General features: G+C 38.6%; 1 protein-coding gene across 2 annotated transcripts; it reads right to left on the reverse strand.

Annotated features, from left to right (window-relative positions):
* Nucleotides 1-657: 657 nt before the first annotated feature.
* On the reverse strand, nt 658-16,313 carry LOC146388989 (interferon-induced very large GTPase 1-like). Of its 2 annotated transcripts, XM_084926595.1 has the most exons (7): nt 16,241-16,313; nt 15,214-15,305; nt 14,466-15,020; nt 13,300-13,331; nt 10,833-10,941; nt 6,706-6,740; nt 658-6,617 (listed from the first exon to the last, which is right to left on the reverse strand). In XM_084926595.1, exons 2-7 carry the CDS (start codon nt 15,287-15,289, stop codon nt 1,839-1,841), a joined length of 5,586 nt encoding a protein of 1,861 aa, XP_084782721.1. In that variant the 5' UTR covers nt 15,290-15,305; nt 16,241-16,313; the 3' UTR covers nt 658-1,838. The 2 variants fall into 2 exon arrangements, with proteins under 2 accessions (XP_084782721.1, XP_084782722.1); XM_084926596.1 differs by lacking the exon at nt 16,241-16,313 and having other exon boundaries at nt 15,214-16,231.
* Between the last annotated feature and the right edge of the window lie 5,677 nt (nt 16,314-21,990).

Raw genomic sequence — 21,990 nt, forward strand, 5'->3', positions numbered from 1 at the left:
TGAGGTAGGAGCCAAAAAGGGTGTAGTTTGTGTGTGTGATCACCCGTGTGTACACCTGTGAGCATGGACGCGCTTGTATTTAAAAGGTTCCTTCATGTAATGATCTGCTAGAGGGTGTGGGGAGCCACAGCCCCATCCACCAGGGCATGAAGCAGGTATGGAGGAGATCAAGACTCCAGACATCCAGAGGCCCTCAGAACACAAGAGACCAAGGAAGACCAACGGAGGGGCAGCCGCGCCACTATCCCAGAAAGAGCTGAGGAGAGCCCCAGATGAGGGGTCACTCAGCAGCTGCGGAGCAGAAGCCAGGGGGGGTTGCAGTGACGAGCCCGTGAGCTCCGCCGGCAGCCAGCTGTGCCAGAGTGACCGAGCCCCAGGCCGAGAGGCCGAGGGCACCCCACCCCCGAAGGGGCCCGAGCGAGCCCATTGTGTATGTTGGATAGAGCATAAGGCCCATTTGTAGTGCACATGCATACAACTGGTGGCATAGTGATTCTACAATTACTAAAGTGATATGGTTAAAATATGTGATCAAGACATCAGAAAATAAATCTTCCACCACAGTTATCATCTGTGACTAAGATCATGTATTTATAGTTGTAGGTAAACTGTGATAGCTTTGTACATAATAGATAAAAGACACAGACGATCAGTGACTTGAGGAATAGAACATAATCTCTGTTTATTATCAGTCTGATAATTACATTGCAGTTATAGCCAAAGAAAAATCTCCAAACGTTTTGCCAAAACATGTCATTAAAGGTATGCTTTCCAACAAATATTCTAATATTCTGTATGTATGGTGCAACACATGACCTTGAATCAGACCAGCAGTTAAGAAAATGGATAGATGCTGCACAGATAGATCACTGGCTGTGGGGTCTGGCAGATGCTGAGGCACTTCAGTTTTTCTCAGTGCACATTTATTACGGATGTACCACCAGGTAAATAATCTCAATTTCAGTGTAATGTTCAGCTATGTTAAATTGAGAGAAAATATTTCCATTGTGTATTGATCTACACATTTGTTTGACAAGCAAAAGTATTGTTGGTTCATTTCCAGCTACAGACCCTTTCGGGGTTGCACAAGGAAAGGCATCTGGCTTAAACCTCAACCAAAATCAAGCATGAGGAGCTATTTGGTGCAGTGAACCCTTGTGACACAGGAGCAGCAGAAAAATAGCTTTAATGTATCAGAAGCATATAATATCTCCCTGTTCGTGTTAATTTTTTTTAAAATCATACCCATTTAAAATGCAAATAATAAAACATTCAAGCATATAGACAATATAGGATTTTCAGTACTGAAACACTCAAGATAATATTGGTGTGATTTCAAATTACATAAGCCGGTTAGCAAACTAATATAACTTCCATACAATATCAAAAAAATAGGGTGTGAAGAAAACTATTCATGCATTCTGCAAGAGCTAAAGTTAACATTTTTCAGATATGATTAAATACAATTTTAAACCATCCTTACATACAATAATTTCATTGGTGCTCTTTGTGTTTTTCTTCAAAAATAAATAAAAAAATTCTTCTGCTTTTCCTACATGAGAAAAATTTCCTAATCACAAACTTTGTTGATGACACAGTGATTTAATATTAACACTGACATATTTCTCACTGCATTCTCAAAATGATTATTGTTCCTATATTCTTGCCTGTGTGTTTATGTCTATGAAGCAGTTTTCTTTTTACCAGTTTAATCACTTATTGATTCTTCACATTAAATGTTTAAATCAGTATTATATGTAATCATTATCTATTTTGTGAATAATCAACTGAGAACAGCTGTTGTGATTTTCAGCAGAGTTGAAAATGTTCTGACTCATTCAGCGTGTACGGTACATTTCATCCAGACTTTGAACAGCCTCTTCTTTAGTGAATTCTGTCCATTTAGGGGGAATCGCACCATGTCCTGTGAAACTTAAACCATAGTGCTCTTCTAGCCTCTTCTTAAATTTGCAAACAAACCATATCCAGTACTTCGATGTATACTCATCAGGAGTAATGCTCCAGTTAGCAAACCTCGGCCCAGCTTTTCTGTACTCTTTATAAAGAAAAAGCTCCTCTGAAACTTGATCTGGGTAAAATTTTCCATCACTTGCAACTTCTGTTGTGCAGAACTTAACACACATTTCCTTAGTGTTTCTGTAATGAACACCATTGACTGCTTGAGATCGATGAAAGGGGCAGCTGTGATCAATTTTGTCCTTAATCACATGATCTTCCATAGTGTTGGTACAAACAGCTCTACAGAACGGGCAGGTTTCCCAGCAGCAGTCACACAGCTGATCAATGAGGATTTGATCAGGTCTCACTCTGAATTCCTTTATCTTATCCAGGGAAAGCTGATTCATCTCCTCTGTGATGGATACAAGACCTTTCTCAATCTCTTCTTTAAGAAATTCGAAATTGTTTATGTCCCTGAAGTTTTGACAAGAGATAGATTCAAGAGTCAGTTTAACTTTAAGGAACCTGGAAAACTCCTTAACCCACATGTAAATGTCTCCGTTCTGTGTTGTGACTTTATTTGTTGCATCAAATAAAGCTTGACTGACAAGTTTGTTGATGTCATCCACATTTTTCCTGAGTATATCCAATGCTGCATCTTTTGATTCTCCGGACATGTACGTGTTTACTCTCTCTTTGATAAAAGCCTTGACTTGCTTCCTTGGATTTCTGATGTAGGTGATGAAAGCATCAAAGTCCTCGTTCTCTGCAAGTGACTTTAACAAATGTTTCTCTAAGTTCAGTCTGTTCTCACTAAATGCTGGGTAGCTGCACTTCATCTTTCCAGCGAGATCAATGGCAGTCATGTTACAAACAGCCTCAACAATGGAAACCTTCAGTTTTTCACAGATCATTTCTCCAAACACAACAGCAGATGAGTTTCCTTTGCAGAAGCTTCTAAAAATGTTGTAGTATTGTGGTTTTTTACTCTCCAAGTAAGTGTGTGCATCATTTTTCACTGTGAATGTTTTGTGAGACTCTGAAAGCCAAGTCGCTGCCCTGTCAAATACATACAGTAGGAGATCAACTGTGAACTCCTTCTTGAAAGCATACTTCTTGTTTTGTTCAAACTCTGTCACTTTCTCCAGAACATTTTTGGCCACTTCTTGTAAGTAAGTTGGACTGTAGCCTCTTGTTGCTACAGGTTTCTTCATAATTCCATGAAGAGACTGGTTTTCAACATTGGTTATTAGTGATATGATCAGTTCCTGGTCCCCATGCTCAAGAAGTCCTTTAAACTGACATTTTAGTTTTTCATACATTTGGCTGGCAAACCCCTGTTCTCTTGTTTTTTGGTGCTTGCGAAGGACTACGTATTCAGTGTAATCACCGACCTGGGATATTGTTTTGTATTTGCTGCTCTTTTTAGAATCAATTATAAGACCCCATTCGAAACCAAGGATATGAAGGATATTTGCCTGGTCATCTTCAAGATTGATGTCCTTAATGGGTTGTGTATCTCTAGTTAATTCTCTCACCAAGTCGCTCCAAACACCATCGAACTGTTTTTGAAGTTCCCTGTCATCTTTTGGTTTGTCTTTTAACTGATGAGCGAGCTCTTTGCTCTTTTGTAGCAGCTTGTTCTCAAAGTCTTTTTTCTTATCATCCAGCTTTTTACAAGCTGTCTTCTGCTGAATAACTTCATCCAGTTTTCGTTCCACTCCTCTCACCAGCTCCTCTTGGAACTCCTTTATTTTATTTTCAAATCGGCCTCTCCACTGAACCAACATTTCTTTGTCTTTGTCATCCTCAAAGTACTTTGACATATCTTTTTTGATTTTTTCAGATGTTTTGCTCATTTCTTTAAAAAAATCACTACGCTTAATTTCGTGAAGTTCTCCATTTTCAATTTTGTTGTGAAGCTGGTTTTCAATAGTCAGCATGTTGCTCCTCAGGGCCCAGGTCCAGTTTCCATATTCAACCTCAAGTTTTCTGTAAACTGCGATTTCCAATGTGTTTTTGAAGCTGAAAACAAAGTGCTCATTCATCAGGGCTTTCCACAAGTCATGAATTTTGCTTTTGAAATGGGACAGTTTTACGCCATTGGACTGTTTAGCCTTAGACAGGATGATGTTTTTCAGCTCTTGGACACTCTCACTGTAGCCTCGATTTGGAGGAGCCATCGGTGGACTTCCCTCCCATAACTGAGCAAAGTATTTCACATCTGTTTGCACATCAAAGGAAATGACATCACCAAAACACTCAGCATCACATGATTCCTCTTTAGCAGCTAGTTGAGCCATCTGGTCCAGTTTTTCTTGCAGGCGTCTTTTCCCATCCATGTTTTTCTCAGCAGCTGCGATATCTGTCACATTCTGATGAACAAATACACAACTCGGAGAAAGTTTAACTTTCTTCATCCTCATGAAAGCCTGAACAACAATCTGGAGGACATCCTGCATCTCAGCTGGATTCTCACCAAAGATGTTGATCAGTGTCAAACTTCCTAGGCCAACAACAAATGTTGCTAGTGCATTGTCGTGATGAAGAGTAGCATTTCCTGCCAGCTCAAGAGCCCGCAGTCCTTCAGTGTCCACCACTAGAAAATAGTCAAACTGGAAGTCTTTCTTGATTTCCTCTGACACTTTGAGCAGCTGCATGAAGGCACCTTTGGTGCACCTGCCTGCACTCACTGCAAACTTCAGTCCAAACATGGCATTCAGCATTGTTGACTTTCCACTGCTTTGTAGGCCCAAAACTGACAACACAAAAACTCTCTGGTCACCTAGTTTTTTAATTAGTTCCTTTATAAGACTGGAGATCCATGTTAGAGGCACATGACCTGCATCACCATCCATCAGCTCCACTGGGTGTCCTGAAATCATCAGATCTGCAGCCAGTTCAGGGTATTTAGACCAGTCAGTGTTTGTGCGTTTTGGTTTTACTGCTCTGTTCCCTGCTTGTACTGCTCTGTGGGCTTCATAGATCTGTCCCATTTCTCTGAAGATGTGCTCCAGGCCAAAGGTTGCAGACTGCAGTGTTTTGGAGATTTCTTCAAGCTCTGTTTGTTTGCTTGTTAACAGATCAGATTTGTCGTGTTTCTTCTTCAGAGTCAAGACCTCAGTCCACTTTTCATCATAGCTTTGGAGAATTGAAGAGAGATCATCTGTGGATAGGGCATCTATTAAGATCTGAGTCCATTTCAGGAAGTACTCCTTCTGTTTTGATGGCAAAGACAAGAGGCTTTCTGTGAATGACTTCATCAGTTCACTACATGAAGCTTTGCATTGATTTTGTCTTATTTGCATCAGCTGCTGTTGTTTCTCACTTTTTTCCTGCTCGGTGTTTCCTTTAAGGTGATACAGCTCTTTATTTATTCTGCACCACTCATGCCACAGATCGCTTTGACAAGGGAGAAATGTAACTTTGATCTTTGAAATTTCCATCCCTTGAAGCATATTAACTGTTTTCAATGCAGCAGCTTTCCCTCTTTGACAGACTTCATCATCTTCATCCACTGTGACTCCAGGGACTTTGGCCATGGATTCAAGCTGGAAGGATCTAGGAGGTCCAGATAAAATCTTTCTGATAATTCCTCTCAGTCCTTCAGAAACATCTGACTGACTTCTGTCTTTCAGACCCATTTTGTATTTTCCATCTTTGACTTGAACTGCACCACGGTCCTTATCAGCAATGAGAATAATGAGAGGGTTTGGTAACTTGTAAAGGTCTTGGATGACTGTAGTACCTTTCTGGCCTTTTTCCAGAGTTGGCACAAGAACAACATTGACTGATGATTTTTCAATCAGTATCTCACGCTGTTTTTCAAATGACAGAGCATCACCATGAAGATTACAAAAGGCAATGCAGTCAGTGAAGGAGTCATTGGGTTTTCCGGCTGGATAGTACCAGGTAATCTCTGCCACACCATCCATCAGCAGGCGACATTTGGTGCTACCTGGACAGTTCCTGTGGAAGAAGGTGCTGTGACGGTCATTGATCAAAGTGTTCATGAGCTGAGATTTTGACACTGGCAGTGAACCCAGGCGGAAGAAAAACACCATGGGTGTCTCAGCTTTGCAGATTGGCATACTCTTCATGTTGACAACATTTGAATTATCTTTGATTTTAGCTATCTTCCATGTTTTTGTTATTTGCCTGAATGTCCACAGAGGACATTCAATATCCTTTGTGACTGGGTCAGGGACAAGCAACGGTAAGGCGTACTGACACTGTGATAGCTTTGTAACCAGGTTCTGCTTCAGAAAGTTATCTGAACAGTGAAATACTGCCATCTGAACATCCATTGGATGCACATGAGACTGTTTTGACTCATCGGAGTCTACACTGTCACTAAATAGATCATCAAAGTCTTCACTGTCAGACACTGGAACAGACTGTGAACAACTCAAATCAGGATTGTCTTGTTTTACCTGAATATGTCTGGCTCTGTAGTCTAACATCATCAACCTCTGAATAAATGTATGAGCTAGATCGTCTTCAGATGTGTCATGGCTCTGTTTCACAGGAGGGCCTAATTTAAGAAAGTCTGCTGGTGACATTTTCTGTTGTTTGTGTTGAAGGTTAAGTCTTCTGAGCAGTGTTTCACTTTCTGCTTGAAATCGTTGACTGTTCCTCTCATCAGAAATATTCAAAGTCTGTAGTTTAAAAAAATGAAATTTACTAATTGGCAGAAATTATAACATTTTATCACTAACATCATGCAAAATAGTATAAGTTTCTGACCTTATCCTTGTTTCCACTCACATCCTTGAAGGCACCTGCACAACAGAATTAATTATGACATGGAGAGCAAGAGATTAATTCACCATGGAAGTATTAACAGTACAAAGTTTGAAGACATCTACTCTTTTTTTCTTTTTTTGTTTTTTCCTAACGCGTTGTGACCATCAGTTATGTTTGATGTCTTCTGAGCAGACTGCAATAATCAGGCTCCATGATGGAACTAAGAAACAAACTAATTGGCCCAAGAAACACAAGGAAAAAAGAGCTGACAAGTGTAAGCAGCTCTAGTTTGTTAAAAGAAGATGACAGCACAATACTCAGAATTTATGACCAGATTGTGCTGTTGTGGGGTGTCTATGCATATGCTTATCAAACCCATCTGCTTTGCATTGTCTTTCTAATATTTGATACTTTATAGCCAATACCAAGCCTTTTGCTAAAACAACAATTGAGAAGGCTTTTACTCTGAAGTAAAAACAAGACGATTGAAGCTGAAAGCAGTGATTAAAAGGCCCTTGCAACACAACAAACCATAAACATTTTTATGCCCAGTAGATGGAAATGTAGATACTAATCAAATGTCACATTGGTGTGCATCATGGATGGAATCAGCATTTCAAATTTCATCTAGATTGGATGATGACCATAACTTACTCTATATTTCCTATCTTCACTAGGTGCCACAATAATTATGACCTAATGATGTTTTGAGACTCAGATTCCCATCAAGTATGTAAAGTTTGGATCATATTGGACAATGTATAATTGGGATTTGACAATGTCGTGTTCTGTGGTGAATGATCGAAATTCAACATGCTGCCACAACAGCTCAAAAAACTTCGCAATTCAATATCCCCAAGATCTTTAGATTGGTGGCACCAAAGATCATGTTAATCTGATGCAATTCCTTGGAGTTTTAATTCAAAGAGTATTAGTTTAAAATGAGGTCTGAAAATTGTGAAAATTGCAGCCAAAATTTCACATTATTTTTAATGTGCTATTATGGCTCCAAGGCTGCAAAATTTCTGAGTCATAGATGAAAGTTAGTGCAGGTGCAGATGTTTAAAGATTTTCTAGATGGTTTTGTGGAGCCATTTTCCAATATTCAATGACCAGAGCCATAAAAGCTAAAACGTTCATTATATTGGAGGCGTGTGTCAAATTTCATGGTGTTTCAAGCTTTTCAAGCCCCTCAAAAACTACTTCCACTTTCACTGCCAGGGTATACCGTTCAATGAAACTCAAAATTTAAATCTTGAAGCATCATCAAGGTCTGATGTTCAGACCACTTTTGAGTCAGATGTGTTTAACCTGGAAGAAGCAGAGGATCAAAGTATTACCGTACTTTCTGGACTATAAGCCGCTACTTTTTTCCTAGGTTTTGAGCCATGAGGCTTATACAAAGGTGCGGCTATTCTGTGGATTTTTCTTCCACCACTAGGGGGACTCTAACCAGAATTAGAATAAAAAACAAGATAGATGAAAAATCAATGCAAAGAAGAATATGCTACTTTTTCTTTAGCAGATAGAACACGCACAACAAATTACCAACTGGTAATTTTTTTCAAATCCTCGCCCCTTCATCATGGAAACCACACGAAGAAGTTCGTATGATGCAAGTTTTAAGTTGAAGGCCATCGATCTTACTATCCAGGAGGGAAACCGCGCTGCTGCACGCAAGCTTAGCGTCAATGAGTCTATGGTGAGACGTTGGAGGCGACAGCGGGAAGAGCTCATGCAATGCCAAAAGTCGAGAAAAGCTTTCAGAGGACATAAAAGCAGGTGGCCTGAACTTGAAAATGTCCTGGAGGAATGGGTGAACACACAGAGAGCAGGTGGCCGAGGTGTATCCACTGTACAGATCCGACTGAAAGCCAAAACAATCGCCCGCGAAATGAATATTAAAGATTTCAAAGGTGGGCCGTCATGGTGTTTCAGATTTATGAAACGTAAAAACCTGTCCATCAGGGCACGGACCACTCTCTGTCAGCAACTCCCCCCGGACTATCAGGAAAAAGTTGAAAACTTCCACAAATTCGTTGAAAAAAAGATACAAGAAAACTCCATCGGACCAGACGACATAATCAATATGGATGAAGTACCTTTAACATTTGATCTGCCTCTGACCAGGACCGTTAACAAGACAGGTGCATCATCCGTGTTGTTGAAAACAACAGGCCATGAGAGGACGCACTTCACCTGCGTTCTGGCATGCACGGCATCCGGACAAAAACTTCCACCAATGGTGATTTTTAAGCGCATAACTATGCCGAAAGAACAACTCCCGAAAGTCATAGTGGTCAAAGTTAACACCAAAGGGTGGATGATAGAAGGTCTAATGAAGGAATGGTTAACGGAGTGCTATGGAAAGTGCCCGGGAGGATTTTTTCACCAGAAAAAAGCACTGCTTGTTTTGGATAGCATGAGGGCCCACATCACAGATTCTGTGAAAGCAGCGATCAAGAAAACAAACTCCATTCCAGCTGTGATTCCTGGAGGTACAACAAAATTTTTGCAGCCACTTGACATCAGTGTAAATCGGGCATTTAAAGCTGCACTACGGGTTGAGTGGGAGACTTGGATGACAAGCGGTGAAAAGTCATTCACAAAAACTGGCCGCATGCGAAAAGCATCCTTTTCTGATGTCTGTCAGTGGATCCTAACAGCGTGGAGTGCTGTGAAAGAATCCACCATCACCAATGGGTTCCGAAAGGCTGGACTGCTGCGCGAAGAGAGCGGCGCACCTTCAGAGCCAACTTCACCGGAGGATGACAGTGACACGGAGAGCGAGACTGATGGAGACAGATGTGATGAAGCGCTTCTGAGCCTGTTCAACTCCGACATTGAAGAAGACGACTTCATGGGTTTCAGCGAAGATGATTAAAGTGACTTGTGGTTTCAAATACAGGAAAAATGGAGGTAAATAAATAGCGGTTATTTTCTCTTGGTTCTGTTCCGTTTTAATCAGCAAAGTTGCTGCCATGTTAAAAGGCATTGTTCGGAAAGAATCTGTTCAGGTACATACATGTACATTTGCAGTACAAGATTGTTCTGTACATGCAGTAAATATCTATTTTTTCATCATAGATATCTGCGGCTTATAGCCGGGTGCGGCTTGTATATCTTTTTTTTTTTAAATTTTTTAAAAATAGAGCGGATGCAGCTTATATACAGGTGCGCTCTATTGTCCAGAAAGTACAGTAAATATAACGATAATAATAAAGAAGAACAATATTGTGGATGCTTAATCAGCATCCACACTAATAATTACATTTTCCGTTCCCACTAGGTGGCACTCTAACTATTGCTGATAACAAGCATATCAATCTTTTTGGGGCAAGACCCTCATCATGTTTATGAATTTTAGTGCAGATTCGACAGAGCACAGAACAGTTTTGTAATTCATGGTGAAACACTGAAATTCACCATGCTGCCAAGGATCCACACTTTCATGAAAATCACTGATTTTAAAAATAGCTTGCAGTTGCAATTCAGAAATCCAGAAGAGAGTGCCATCTTTCCGCTGCTATGTTTTTAAGGGGTACAAACCTCATAATATCAACTGCATGCAAATTATATTCAGTAAAAAAGATGGATACAGCTACTGGGATCTCGCCCACTGGTTTCAGAAGTCCCATTTTGAAGGCTCAAGATGATTGTTTGCAAACTTGTTGCATTTCATTTGCAAAAACCTGGATGTGATATGAATGGGTGGGGATGACTACGAAACCACATGCTTTTCTAGTAATGAGTTGAGATTGACAAGTTGTTTGTCAAACCGCCAAGACAGAAAGCCATTTCCTACAGATCAATGAAGCAGGAAGTCTATTTGCAACAACAGCAACTGCCATTAGAGGTCTTCCGCTAGAAAATGGTTTAAGGCACTTTCAAAATGGCTTCATTTTTCTGACCTCGAAACTACATCAATCTTTTATACTGGCTATGATACAAACTCTGGGGTCAGAAGAGGGCAACGACTAGAATAACATCCAACTCTACACTGTTGCCTCATTCTGTTACAGCAAGAGCTGTAAGTTCTACCATGTGAAAAAAAAAAACAAGTTAAAGAAAAAAACAAAACCTTTGAATTAGTAAGCATGCAGTGTAATTCTTCAGTAAGATGTTACCTTTATCCTCAGTTTCAGCTGATACAGTCTTGTGTCCACCTTCTCCCCCTGCGCTGCCATCATTCTGCTGGGAGTGTCCAGCAACTCCAGGTCCATTCAAAGACTCACACTATGAAAAGGATTATTTTAAACAACTTAAGTTTATTCTTCATTAGTCCAACACTTGGACAATACACATTATTACAGCACCAGAGTGGACAGAAAAAAATAGATCCAGTATATGTAGTGGTGGAAAACCAGAGTAAGAAGGTTGTTGTGATTGATGTAGCAATGCCAAGTAATAGCAACATCAGAAGAAGGGATGTGAGAAGGTCAACAAAAACTAAGGGTTAAGAAAGGAGCTGGAGCAGATGTGGACGGTGAAGGTAAGAGTGGTCTCTGTGGTAATCTGAGCACTCAGGGTTCTAGGAACAGCTAAGATACTGTGCAGGACCCTCAAACTGCCAGAGGACTCAAGCTTGACACAAGCTTTTCTGGACAGAGACTTCAGATGTTGTTCCTGGGATCTGCTGGAGCCACTGGGGGTTCACTGTCCCAATATGCATACATAAAATCATGCATTTATCAGCAAACCGGAATGATTCACAGTGAACTTGTTGGATGTTTATTAGCAGCAGATGATGAACTACACTGAAAAAAAGAGAATGGCCATCTCTTGGATTTATGTAAGCATCTTGCGTGTATTCAACACAAGTGCCTCATGCTTTAAAGTTAAGTGTAACTATATAGTGTAAAAACTACATGATATGCAGAGAGGGTATATTGAATTGTTCATATCATGTTCGAGTGAAGTAAGTCAATAATATAGGAATGTTAAATCTTGCAACACTGCATGTGATTTCATCTCACGCGCTTTGGATTGTGGTTTGAGGAAGGCATCCATCTCAGTCAAGTTGAGCAGCCGCCTCTACTTTTTTCGGTATACCGAAAAAGGGCATTGGGTGGTTGTTACATTTACAAAAGTCTTAACTTGTAATTTGAACAAAATAATTTTACGTTTCTATGGTGAACATAATTAAATCATGTAGGATCTATAAGAAATTCAACAACTTAATTTGTTCTTGTTTAGATGACATGATACAATCTAGTCAGAGTGGTTAGTTGCTGGACTCATGAAATTCACAAGATCACATGAGATTTTAAACTGCAGGAAAATCACTCGAGTTGTAAGTGGCAGAGAACTACACATACCAAATGTATGCTATCGCTATTTATTGTGGTTTAACCTGTCAAGGACAAAAACGTACAGAAATCATATCTTTCGTACTTCATTAAGCCTGGATTGGTGGCTAGTGCTATTGCCTCACAGCAAGACGATCCTAGGTTCAAATCCACACTCTCGCTAGTTTGCAGTGGGTTCTCTCTGGGTATTCTGGTTTCCTCCCACAGTTAAAAGTCATGAAATTAGAACTAGGTTAATTGGTGATACCAAATTGCCCATGAATGTGAGTGCAAATGGTTGTTTGTCTCTATGTGATAGACTGGTAAACTGTTCAGGGTGTACCCTGCCTCTTAACCTTTCACTTCTGGGATATGCCCCAGCCCCTCTGCAACCCGGATAAAGATAGGATGGTAGTCATTGTAAATCCAATTGCTTTTTATGTTAACCACACTCTAGACTTTGTTCAACATTAAGTAATATAAAGACAACATGTAGTATTTAAGTGGCCAAGTAGTGTAGTGGCAAATTTCTGTCCCAAGCTTTGAAAAAATAATTCTTCCACTTCTTAATGTGAGCTGTCCAGATTTATTTCTGACTCGTACATACAAACAAATGATGTCACGGTCAAAAAACTATTTGCTGCTGCAGCTCACATTTCCATTGCTGTCCTGGCTCATTCTGACCTGCTACCACATGTGCTGTAATGTTTTCCTACCTGACACAAATCAAACATGCAGCATATATTCTCTAACAACATATTATACAAAATCAAACATGTAACATAAGAACTGAAACAGTATCAAAAATATTTCTCTATAGATTGGCTCTAACAAGTAGTATTGGGGTAAAGGTTATTGAATAGTGTTGGAATAAAATTACAAAATTGTGATGGATTAAAATATTCCAAGACCTCCACTTGCTTCATCTAAATATGTTTCAATCCCGTTTCATCAACAAAAAATGCACAGGTTTATTTAATATGAATAATTTGTGTTGATTTGACTAAGTTGTTTATGTTTCTGCTAAAGCAAAACAATTGTGTGCAACCAATGTCCACTATAGAATTAAGTAAATCCAACATGCTCTTTTTTTAGTGTACGGAAAGACCCTCCATGTACATAAAAAAAAATAAAAATTAAGATCAACAGGACAGACAGCAACAACAGTATAGTAAAAATATGCAAAGTTCCAAATTTTATCTTTCAAAGCTGGAACTTTTCAGTTAGAAAAAGTCTGAACTCAAAGGGCTTTAAATTTTTTTTATTGCTATAATGAATGTGAAGTACATGAAAAAAATAATCTTACCTTTAGATTTTCAGTCGAATTCTCCCTCTCTTCTGATGAAGGATCATGTAAGAAGAAAAAGATTGGACCAGGTCATTGCATAGTTTTATAACACAAGAGTCACCTACTATATATTCATTATATGTTGAAATTTTCTCATCCAACCGACCCTTTAATTTTTTTCCTTTTGCAGTATTCATTAATTGTGTAAGTTATATGATGTTATTGCAGATATAGAGCACTTTGTGAAAAGACAAATCAAGTCTTTACAAAATATTTAAAAAATACTGGACCAAGAGTTTTAGGTTTGGGGATATTTTGAGTTTTCTCTAGCTTTGGATTCTTAATCATATTTGTGTAGTGTTTGTATTATTATTTAGCTTTGTGTTATTTCTTAGTTATTATGGTGTGATGTTTATAGTCCTTATATATTTATTAATTTCCTGGTTTCTGTGCCTTAAGTTCCTCACCTAATTGACAATAGGTTTGTTAATCACCTCTTGCATTCTCATTCTGTTCTTCTAGTGTGCTGTCTGTGATGGTTTAGCTTCTGTCTTAGGCCTGGTCTCAGTGATAGTTATTTCATGTCTTATTTTGACAGTCTCTTGTGTTAAGTGCTTTAGGCTTATTTCTAATTACCCTGACTCCTTATTCTGTGATTAGTTTCTGTCTTGTCCTTAATTATTTTGTATGTGGTTTGTGATCAGCAGTGAAGCTGCTTTTTAATTTTATTCCCCTTTGAAGGAAAAAAATTAAACAAAAACCAAAACAAAACGAAACAAAACACAAAAACTATAATAATTTAAAAAAAACAAAAAAACAAAACCCTTTCATTCAGTAAGCATTGTGAGAATGTAGCAGACCACCAGGGGACTCCACTCACACCCAGCAAGAAAGAAAGTGGGAGGAATAATGTTTCTGGGTTCTAAGATATGTTTTGCCACCTTGTGAAAGCAGCTGAGTGAAGCTGAGATTAAAGTTGTAAAATGTGATAAGCTCTCATGTCATTATTACATAACTCCACAAGAGGACAAATTCAGGATCAAGTGTTCATAAAATTAAAAAGAAATACAGCATTCCCTCAAAAACCCAAATGCTACAAATATAATTACCAAACTTTTTTCAAAAATGTTCAAATCCTCGCTTTAATATAATAATTAATCCAGTTATACACATTAAAATCTCACCATGTCTGATCCCTTTTTCCTTGTCACATTTGCAGTCCAGGTGTTCTCTCTGCTCTTCACGTTCACTGCAGCAGTTGTTCTCAGAGACCATGACATCTATTTTTTCTAACAGATCTATTATGTCATTGGCATCTGTCATGCATCTTGTACATGTGTGGAATCTTTTTTCATTAAAACCGCTGTGAGCTTTCAGGTCTGCCAGTGCACTTTCACATTTTTCACCTGGCTTATGAGTCACAACTGTCATTACATTAAGAAGAGATCTTTTCCCAAAAGCTCTTTCTAGCTGCTGAACTCTCGAGCTGTAATGGTTGTTATGCAGACCATATGGTAAGAGTAATAGAAAGGCATGAATTCCCTGGTTTACCGTGAATTCTTCAATGTTTTCTAAACCAAGCATGTTAATGACAGAGATGTGTCGACCACACAAATCATACAGTTTGGATGAAAACTCTTCCACGTTTCTTCTCTCTTCATGGTCAAGTAAGACGTTTTTTGGTCCAATCTCAATGGAGTTTGAGTCACCAATTAACAAAAGTGTGAGCTTAGGCAGCTCTGAAACAAACACAAGAACATCAGTAGATTACACTACAGATTATAAAAACTGCATTGTTGAAGCTGTATAAAGCTTTTCTTAAACAAACAAACAAACAAACAAAAAATTACAAAAACAACTGAAGTTTAAACTATTAAATCAGTAGTATCATCAACATTTTTAACAAATGTTCTTTAAAAAAATTCTGATTACCTTTGTTCTTTGTCACAGAATTGGTTTCACTTTCTCCTCCCTCTCCAGTTGCTGTGCTAAAATTGTTGTCTTCCATCTTATTGTCTGTTCATCTTTACAGTCAAAGGAAAATAGAGCAAAATGTAACATTAGTATTTGAAATAATAAGTACTACTTTTAAGTATACATGTAGTATAATTCTGCATGAAAATTTTCAGTTTAGGGGTTATTTCCTACTTTCTTTGTCCTCAGGAATAGATTAACAGAATAGATTAACATGTGAGTATATTCTTCAACACCCGAGGGCGCCGAAATTATGTAGAAACATTGATGTGCACACAATTTAGTTCCGAATGTCACTTTGCTCCTTTGTCCAACTTGTACAATGACAATGTTACTCTTAGTGTTGTACTTTGCAAACAGTGCTTGCACACTTGTCTCACAGCCAGCTACATTTAGAGACCCGAGACATTAATGCTCCAGGTTAGAGGAGAACAATTACTTTTAATGAAAACCAGCTTGCAATTTGTTGTCCTCTTTAATAATATGATTGATGAATTTTTCTTTCGGTGTTGCACTTTGTTGATAGTTCCTTATCCTTTTTATTGTTTATTTATTTATTTTTCTATTACTGACATATAAATAATTACAAGTGTTATCTCTGTAAAACCCAATAGCATTAAAGAAAATGCACAATTGTAAGAGAATTTGTAAATTACACAAATAAATAAACACACATAAATAAATACATTATATTAAACAACTCATTCTAAATGTGAGAGCATACTGTGTGTGTGTGTGTGTGTGTGTTCAGGCTGAACTCACTTGTTTTATTCTGTCTACAGAAGAAATGTCACAACATGAAGCACTGAGATTGTTTAGAAAGTACAGCAGAAACAAGCTTCTGAACATTTGTGTCATTTACCTCCTCTCTTCTGCTGATCCCTTTTATAAAAGCACCCTTTTTGGGTTCAGAGTCACCAGAGAACAAAATTTGCCAGTATTTAAGACTGAATTCAAAACAACATATCATGATATGTAAACCTACCTTTTACTGTGTGCTTCCTCAGCTCAGCCTGCTCTGCAGCCTGTTGCAGTCTTATCAGAAATGTTCGCAGTGCTCCCCAGTTATAGGATGAGACCACTAGAAACCCCTCCTACAACATAGTAAAAGTGAAAGTAAGAAAGCTGTGATTCCGAGAAGTCCTGTGATTTCCAGGAAAGCAATTAGGGTTACTGGCCACATTACCCCAAACCTTTTAAACACTGCTGTCAGGTGTTAGTGTGGGATCTGCAGCAGTGTTCTTGCACCTTTAGTTAATGAGTACTGAAGGCAAGAATAGCTCAGCAAGTACTTGATTTAGTGATTATATCTATATCTATATATCTCTATACATCTATATATCTATATCTATATATATATATATATATCTATCTATCTATCTATCTATCTATCTATCTATCTATCTATCTATCTATCTATCTATCTATCTATATATATATATATATATATATATATATATATATATATATATATATAGAGAGAGAGAGAGAGAGAGAGAGAGATATCGCTGCAGACGGTGAAGGCGCTGCGTGGAAAACAAATCCTTTTTTTGTCTTGCCGCGTTTTGCACGCACCGCGGTGGGCCCGAGTGAAGACGGCACTGAAGGTTTGCTCTCTTTTCTTTTTTTTATAGTGTCTTGCCCTTTTGGGGTTTTGTGTGAGTTGCCGTCCCTTTTTAACGTGTGTGGTATGTTGATTTGTTCTTAACCGGTTCCCCGCAGCGCCTATCCTGTCTCACGGGCAATCATACAATTTTGTCATTTTTTAAAATCGTATTTAATAAAGTAAAGTTTTAATTGTTTTAGGTGCCACTGTTACACTGTTACTTTTATTTTGTATTAAAAATTAAACCCTTTTTAACTGACTGTGTGCCTATGGCTCTGTCCTATTTTAAATAGGTACCTACCACGGGTCACAAACTGGCGTTGTCTTTTGTGTGTGGGTGTGTGTGTGTGTGTGTGTGTGTGTGTGTGTGTGTGTATAGGAATATAGGAATATGATGTATTCCTGAGCATCCCAAGCCAAGGACAGCCACCATAATTCTCTCTGAAGATAGGAGATGATCTATACTGACTGAGGTGTCAGTGCAATTTTACAGTAGGAAATATCTTTACAATGACAGAAAGGAGAATTTCACTGGTCCCGTCTATTTCTGTCAATTTAAAAACAAGGTGGGCTACATGTGGCCCACAACATGAAATGGATTTGACACCCCTGGATTTAGGAATAAAAACACTCAGCATTTCTGTATATTGCCAGTTGAAAGAAACAATGTCTAAATAATGAGCTAACAGTGCACAAGGTTACTTGGGAAAAGTGGGCTAACTGCAGGAATGAAAAACAAATTGTTTTATCTCTCAGGGTCTAATGAAAATGAAAGGAAGATGTCCTTTCAGGACTCTGCAGGTCACTAATCAGAAGCAGTGTTACTGGAGATAAAATTACAAGTCTCTTGTTAGAGTATCCCATTAGATCTTCCTCAAGGGCCCAAACTGTATCAAGATAAACTCTGTCATCACATGAGCCCAATGGTACATGGTGCTTTTGCTCTATGATGTAGGTGTGTCTGAGCGGTTACAGGAAAAACAGTCACCTCGGATACAAGCATAACATGCACATAGTGGTCAGTCCAATTAAATGGGAGTGCAGGTCTGAATTTTCCACTGCCACAGACCCCAAAAAGTTGTAGAATAGGGCTATTGTGATTTTGTAGCTATCATTACTGGCAAGTTCAGCCATGTAGGGTAAGATGAGGCCACCCGAGAATCCTTGGGAAGGCAAGAGGTAATATGTATAGTATGTATCGTGTATAATATGGATACCCTTTGATGTTTTGAACAACACTGAACTATACCCTAACCAACACACAGCACACGTATGTGACATTTTCTGCTGTTGCAAAATCAATTTAACCTTTTAATTTAACCAATTTAACCTCAGCCTAATTTAAAAAAATAAATAAGCTACCAGTTATATGTGGCCTCTATGTTTTTGGATTAGTACTGATGTCACACAGCCTGGTTTCTCATCTATAGTGTGGGGAAAAGGTTGTCCCAGTGGTGTTACTTTAGTTAAGAGTCATTTTAGTTCCACAAAGGCCTTTTCTGCATCCACAGCCCATTGGACAGCTGTGGGTCAGGTGGTAGTGTGGTTTGTCTACTAATTAGAAGGGCAGTGGATTTATCCCAGCTCCTGCAGTCCGTGTGCCAAAGTATCCTTCAGCAAGATGCTGAACCCCAAATTGCCCCAGATGTATCCATCAGAGTGTGAATGTTAGATGAAAGCACTGTTTGCATGAATGTGTGTGATTGTGTGAATGATACTTTTAGTGAAATGCACTTTGAGTGCTCAGATTGTGTAGAAGGACACTATATAAGTACCAGTCTATTTGTCATTTCACTTTGTACTTTCGTACAACCATTTGCCAACCACTATTGTACAGAAAGTGCTTTGGGAACAGCACAGATAAGAATGAAAACCCTACAGTGTCTGGAAGACATACTTAGAAATTACACAAGTTGTTTCTTAGCAATAAGCTTCACAAATTGCTTCAACTTGTTTGGGCAGGAGGGATTTGCCCCTTGGTTACATAATCTAAAAATGTCATTTTTTGCTGTACAAACTGAAGTTTTGAGAGCATAGCCTTCGAAGTAATTTACTAACAAACAGGTGCAGTTTGCATTTAGGATAGTATTGTCGTGGAATTTTGTTAAATACAGTGCAAACACCTAGTGAGCATCTTTGAAATGAGTTTAATTTCATGATGCAGCATGGAGAGAAAAACAGTCGGGTCAGACGCCAAGCTGCAGTCTCTAAGGAGCGGCAGTCACTTCTTATATACAGAACAGACAAGTCAGTCAAGTCATAGTCAGCTCATCCTTGAAACCCCCAGCCAACCCAGAGATTTTCAACCCTGTTTTTCTCTTAGCAGAATCAGGCCCACAAGATATACCTTCAAAGCCCTCCCCTCGGAGACCCCCTCACTCCCAAAGGTCAGAGTGGGGCCTCTTCTTCTCCAGTGTCTAATGGTGCCTGGGTGTGCCAGTCTACATCTAACTTATAATACCTAAACGTGTGCGGAATAAAGTATCAACAGCCGGTTCTCACACATATTTGATGCTCATCCTTTCTATATAACTAATATACCTCATACATATAAGTACATGCTACTGAATTTGTGTAGGTCTGCTATTAAAAACAGTTTTATCAGAGCACAGCTCATGAGATCACTCTGAAAACTCTGTGCGCTGTTCATGGTCCTGAAATTAGGTCCTGAAAGACTATGAAACTCCTGCCAGAGAAGCCACAGTATGTTTAAAATGGAAGAATTGGAAGAAGTTTTGTTGCCACTGGTATTGCGTGTCTTCCTTTGGTTGGAGATTCCAGATCATCTCTGAATTCATTGAGCAAATTAATAATTAGGTAACTGTGTAATTTATGTTTTTTTTTATCATTTATTTGTCTGGTATTGTCATGGACGCCAGAACGTCAGCTAACCAGCATTAGTTCTTTGCTCACTCACATTGCTTGTAAATCTTATGCTTAATACTCACGTTGTTCTCCTGTGTCTACAGCTGACCCAAGGAAACCAAATCTACTTCTGTGCAGTTATCTCATGCACCTGGTCGCTGGTTTTACCTGCATTCAGTCTTTCACAGCTTCTTGGCAGACTCCACTCATCACCTCAGCTGCCTGCCACTGAACCTTCTCTCCTCTCACTGCAGTGTCCCTGACTCTGGCTCACACACGCCGTTCATTCATGCACTAGCTCTGGAAACCCGTATTGTCAGTTTTCCTGGTCCTTGTGCTAATCCCCATTCATCGAGTTTTTCTCCTCCATCCCTATAGACAGCCTAGTTCATGTTCATAGCCATAGTATTTTCCCAAATACATAACCACTTCATAGAGTTTCCTTCCTCTCGTCCTTGTATATATCTTTGCCTGTGTACATAGTCTCAATATTTTGCCCACACATTCCTGTATAGCTCAGCACTAGTATTTTGCTACATTCCTGTATATAGTATGTATATTGTTTCACTAGTTTACCTCATTATCTATATATTTCATGTCTGTAATTAAAATTATTCTCATCATTCTACATCCTTGTTGCATCTGCTTTCTGGGTCCACTTTGTATTCTGGCCTCACCCACCGTGACAGGTATTCCAAAAAAAGTTACATAGGTGGAGAAATCTGTCACACTTCTGCACATGCTCTAAAATCTCTGTGATGTCTCCTCCATGTTGCAATAACGACCACGATATCAAACACAAAAATGAGGCCTTTTTGTGTGTGTGTGTGTCAACATCAGTGCAATTAGCAGTAAATTGCATGCTGGATATGTTCGTAAATCAGTTTGCACATTTGATTTAAATATTCCACTCAAGAAACTCCCAGAAATGCATATGCGACAGGGTCAAAACTCTCTTAAATTCTCAACTCTGACTCTTTTCTTACTGTGCTCTCTATGCAAATAGCATTTCTTTTTACTTCAAAATCCCATTTACACTGGTGCAACTTGTATCAAGAACTCAATCAGCCATGGTCATGTGACATTTGTGTTTTGAACCGTACTTTGGAGCAGTCTTTCCAAACACCTGTGCTCTCATAAGTGTGACATAGTGTTGAAATGTCACTATTGAGCTTTCTCATCTCTGTTGTGAAGGACTTGCCTGCAAATTAAAGCTGGCCATTTGTTTTGAACTCAATGTTTTTATCTAGATAAAATAAATCATTTACAATTTATCTTATGTGATATTTATATTCCTATATGGTCTGTTTTTGTGTCCATCCATTCTGGTAATTATGACCAATGAATATTTATAAATCTACTGGTTGATAAGAATACCTTTAAATAACAGCGTATATTTTAGATAAGTAAGTGGTCAGTGATAAATGTTTGGAAAATTCTGGATAAGACGCTAAGTATATCTAACACTTTCCCTATAAATGATGCGATCTTTGAGCACCAGAGCTCTCTTACGTTCACTTTTACTTTAGTGAAAGTGGTTTGTCAGATGATGCTCTCTGATTTCATTATTTATAACACAGAAACAACTGGGGTGATTTCTGAAAGGACAACCACAGCTACACAGACCAGGCAGAGCCGAGGAGACACAAAAGAAAAGGTGCATTTATATAAAATTTTATAGTGTTTTAAATTCAGTCTTAAGTCATAACAAACTTTGCATTCTGGGGTCGCTGAAGGCTATGCAACTTGCGGCGATGAAGCTATTTTCTGCCATATAACACTCTGGTGCTAGTGGAAGAGAGCAGGATGAGGAAACAGGGCGGGGTACGTATGCTAAGGCTTAAGCTCTTGAGCCACATTTGATGCAGGACACACTCACGTTATGATGGCCAACAGACACACATTTATTCACATTTAGTCAATTTTCACATTCACGTTATTTGTTCATTTACCAATAGGAAGGATGCTAAACATGAAAAACACAATTAAAAAAACAAACCAAATATTTCAAGAGTATAAAGAGTTCAAAACAAGCAAAAGAACGATTTAAAATACAGTGAAACTAAAGGATCTTGCAAAAATCATGAATATATAATATATGCTTAGATAACTCATTGTCTTATGATACAGTATGCTTCTCCTTACATGATCCTGCATTAGAAAAGATGGTGAATACAGCGGCCATTATAACGGTAAGAGCTTTTTAATATGTTTGATCATCATTATAACAAACAGCAGTTGGTTTTCTTAAGCTATTTATATTT

Source organism: Perissodus microlepis, chromosome 4 (assembly GCF_051167445.1).
Source record: "Perissodus microlepis isolate ML-2025 ecotype Zambia chromosome 4, ASM5116744v1, whole genome shotgun sequence".
Taxonomy (NCBI): domain Eukaryota; kingdom Metazoa; phylum Chordata; class Actinopteri; order Cichliformes; family Cichlidae; genus Perissodus; species Perissodus microlepis.